The sequence below is a fragment of the Mizuhopecten yessoensis genome, unplaced genomic scaffold, assembly GCF_002113885.1.
Source record: "Mizuhopecten yessoensis strain PY_sf001 unplaced genomic scaffold, ASM211388v2 scaffold10777, whole genome shotgun sequence".
Lineage (NCBI taxonomy): Eukaryota > Metazoa > Mollusca > Bivalvia > Pectinida > Pectinidae > Mizuhopecten > Mizuhopecten yessoensis.
In genome coordinates, this window is record NW_018408716.1 from 27,178 (window position 1) to 29,179 (window position 2,002).

Here is a 2,002-nt window from a genome sequence, read left to right on the forward strand (position 1 = left end):
GGTAAAGAGGGCCAACACACATGCCAACATGCAACTTGTGTGTTGCGCCCCCCCCCCTCCCCCCCTCCATTTTTTTTGGGGGGGGGGGGGGGGGCACCCACACCCACCCACATAGATAGTTAACAAGGAGGGACTTACATCAGACAGGAGCGGGATGTTCTTACCTTTCCCATCCAGATGAAGACATTAGTTTTCGTGACAATTACAAACACGTCATTGGAATTGAGGGAGGCAGCACGGAGAGGCACCTTTATTAACAGAGATGAAAGCATAAATTTAAACAATGTTTTAGCTATAAGAACAAGAGGCCCAAGGGCCTTAGCAGTCACCTAATTGATATTTTAGGTACTGGTAGCTCAATTTCATTATTGAGATATTTTAGGTACTGGTAGCTCAATTTCATTATTGAGATATTTTAGGTACTGGTAGCTCAATTTCATTATTGAGATATTTTAGGTACTGGTAGCTCAATTTCATTATTGAGATATTTTAGGTACTGGTAGCTCAATTTCATTATTGAGATATTTTAGGTACTGGTAGCTCAATTTCATTATTGAGATATTTTAGGTACTGGTAGCTCAATTTCATTATTGAGATATTTTAGGTACTGGTAGTTCAATTTCATTATTGAGATGTGATGTGGAAATCAACATGTAAACAAAGTGAACTACAATACTTGTCAGGTCATCAAAGGATAAGAATTTGAAAATATTGGTAAATGTTCCCTTTGGGGCCCCGCCCTAGCCCCTGGGGATGGGGCAGGAATCCCAATTTTACAAAGTAATACTCTCATTCACCAAAGATGATTCTGACTAAGTTTGAGTAATTTTCTGTTGAAAATGGATAAAATATACCCGAAAGTGTTATTTCCCTATATAAACTACAGTAAACCCTGGCCCCAGGGGTTGGGGTAGGAATCCCAATTTTACAATTTGAAACCATCTTCCTCCACGGATAATTCTCACCAAGTAAAAATAATTTCCTACAGAAAGTTGTCAAAATATACACAAAAGTGTGAATTCCCTATATAAACTATAGAAAACTTTACCCCCTCCCCAAGGGAAAACGGATAGCTCGGGGGTCCTGAAATTTACAATTTAAGTAAAGCCCTTGATGATCTCTCTCTCCATGCAGAGAAAATGACTGTAGTACCTCTGAGTCTGGAGATTTTTTTTTTGAAATATTGGTTAATTTTCCCTTTGGGGCCCCGCCCTGGCCCCTAGGGTTGGCGTAGGAATTTCAATTTTACAATTTGATACTATCTTCCGCCAAGGATGATTCTCACCGAGTAAGAATAAATTTCTGCTGAAAATTGACAAAATATACCCAAAAGTGTTATTTCCCTATACAAGAGGCCCAATGGGCCTGCATCGCTCACCTTGTATTAATCTCACACTTGTAATCTTAAAAGTGGACTAAAATACAGCTTCAGGCAGAATATCAGTGTTTGATTCATAAATAAGAACCTATTAAAAGATTTAAACATATGACGCCTGTGACCTTGAATGTCAAACAAGGACATCAGGTTGAAAGTGGATCAAGGTCATTCATTTGATTAAACTTGGTAGTCCTTCATCCCAGCATGCTACAGGCCTAATTTCAGTACCCTGGGCCTTTTCGTTATTGAGAAGAAGTTGTTTGAAGATTTTAAAACATTTGACCCCTGTGACCTTGAAAGCTGGTCAAGGTCAACTTTTTAACAAACTTGGTAGCCCTTCATCCCAGCATGCTGCAGGCCCAATATCAGTACCCTGGGCCTTTTGGTTATTGAGAAGAAGTTGTTTGAAGATTTTAAGACATCTGACCCCAGTGACCTTGAAAGTGGGTCAAGGTCATTCATTTTAACAAACTTGGTAGCCCTTCATCCCAGCATGCTACAGGCCCAATATCAGTACCCTGGGCCTTTTGGTTATTGTGAAGAAGTTGTTTGAAGATTTTAAGACATCAGACCCCAGTGACCGTGAAAGTTGGGTCAAGGTCATTCATTTGAACTAACTTGGTA

General features: G+C 39.8%; 1 protein-coding gene across 4 annotated transcripts in view; it reads right to left on the minus strand.

Moving 5' to 3' along the window:
• Positions 1-2,002, minus strand: part of LOC110462383 (villin-1-like) — a 121,273-nt gene that overhangs the window by 27,153 nt on the left and 92,118 nt on the right. For all 4 annotated transcript variants that reach the window (XM_021516324.1, XM_021516322.1, XM_021516323.1 and 1 more), the window contains one exon: positions 165-248. In XM_021516324.1, coding sequence (XP_021371999.1) covers positions 165-248 — 84 coding nt within the window. The remainder of the gene's footprint in view (positions 1-164; positions 249-2,002) is intronic.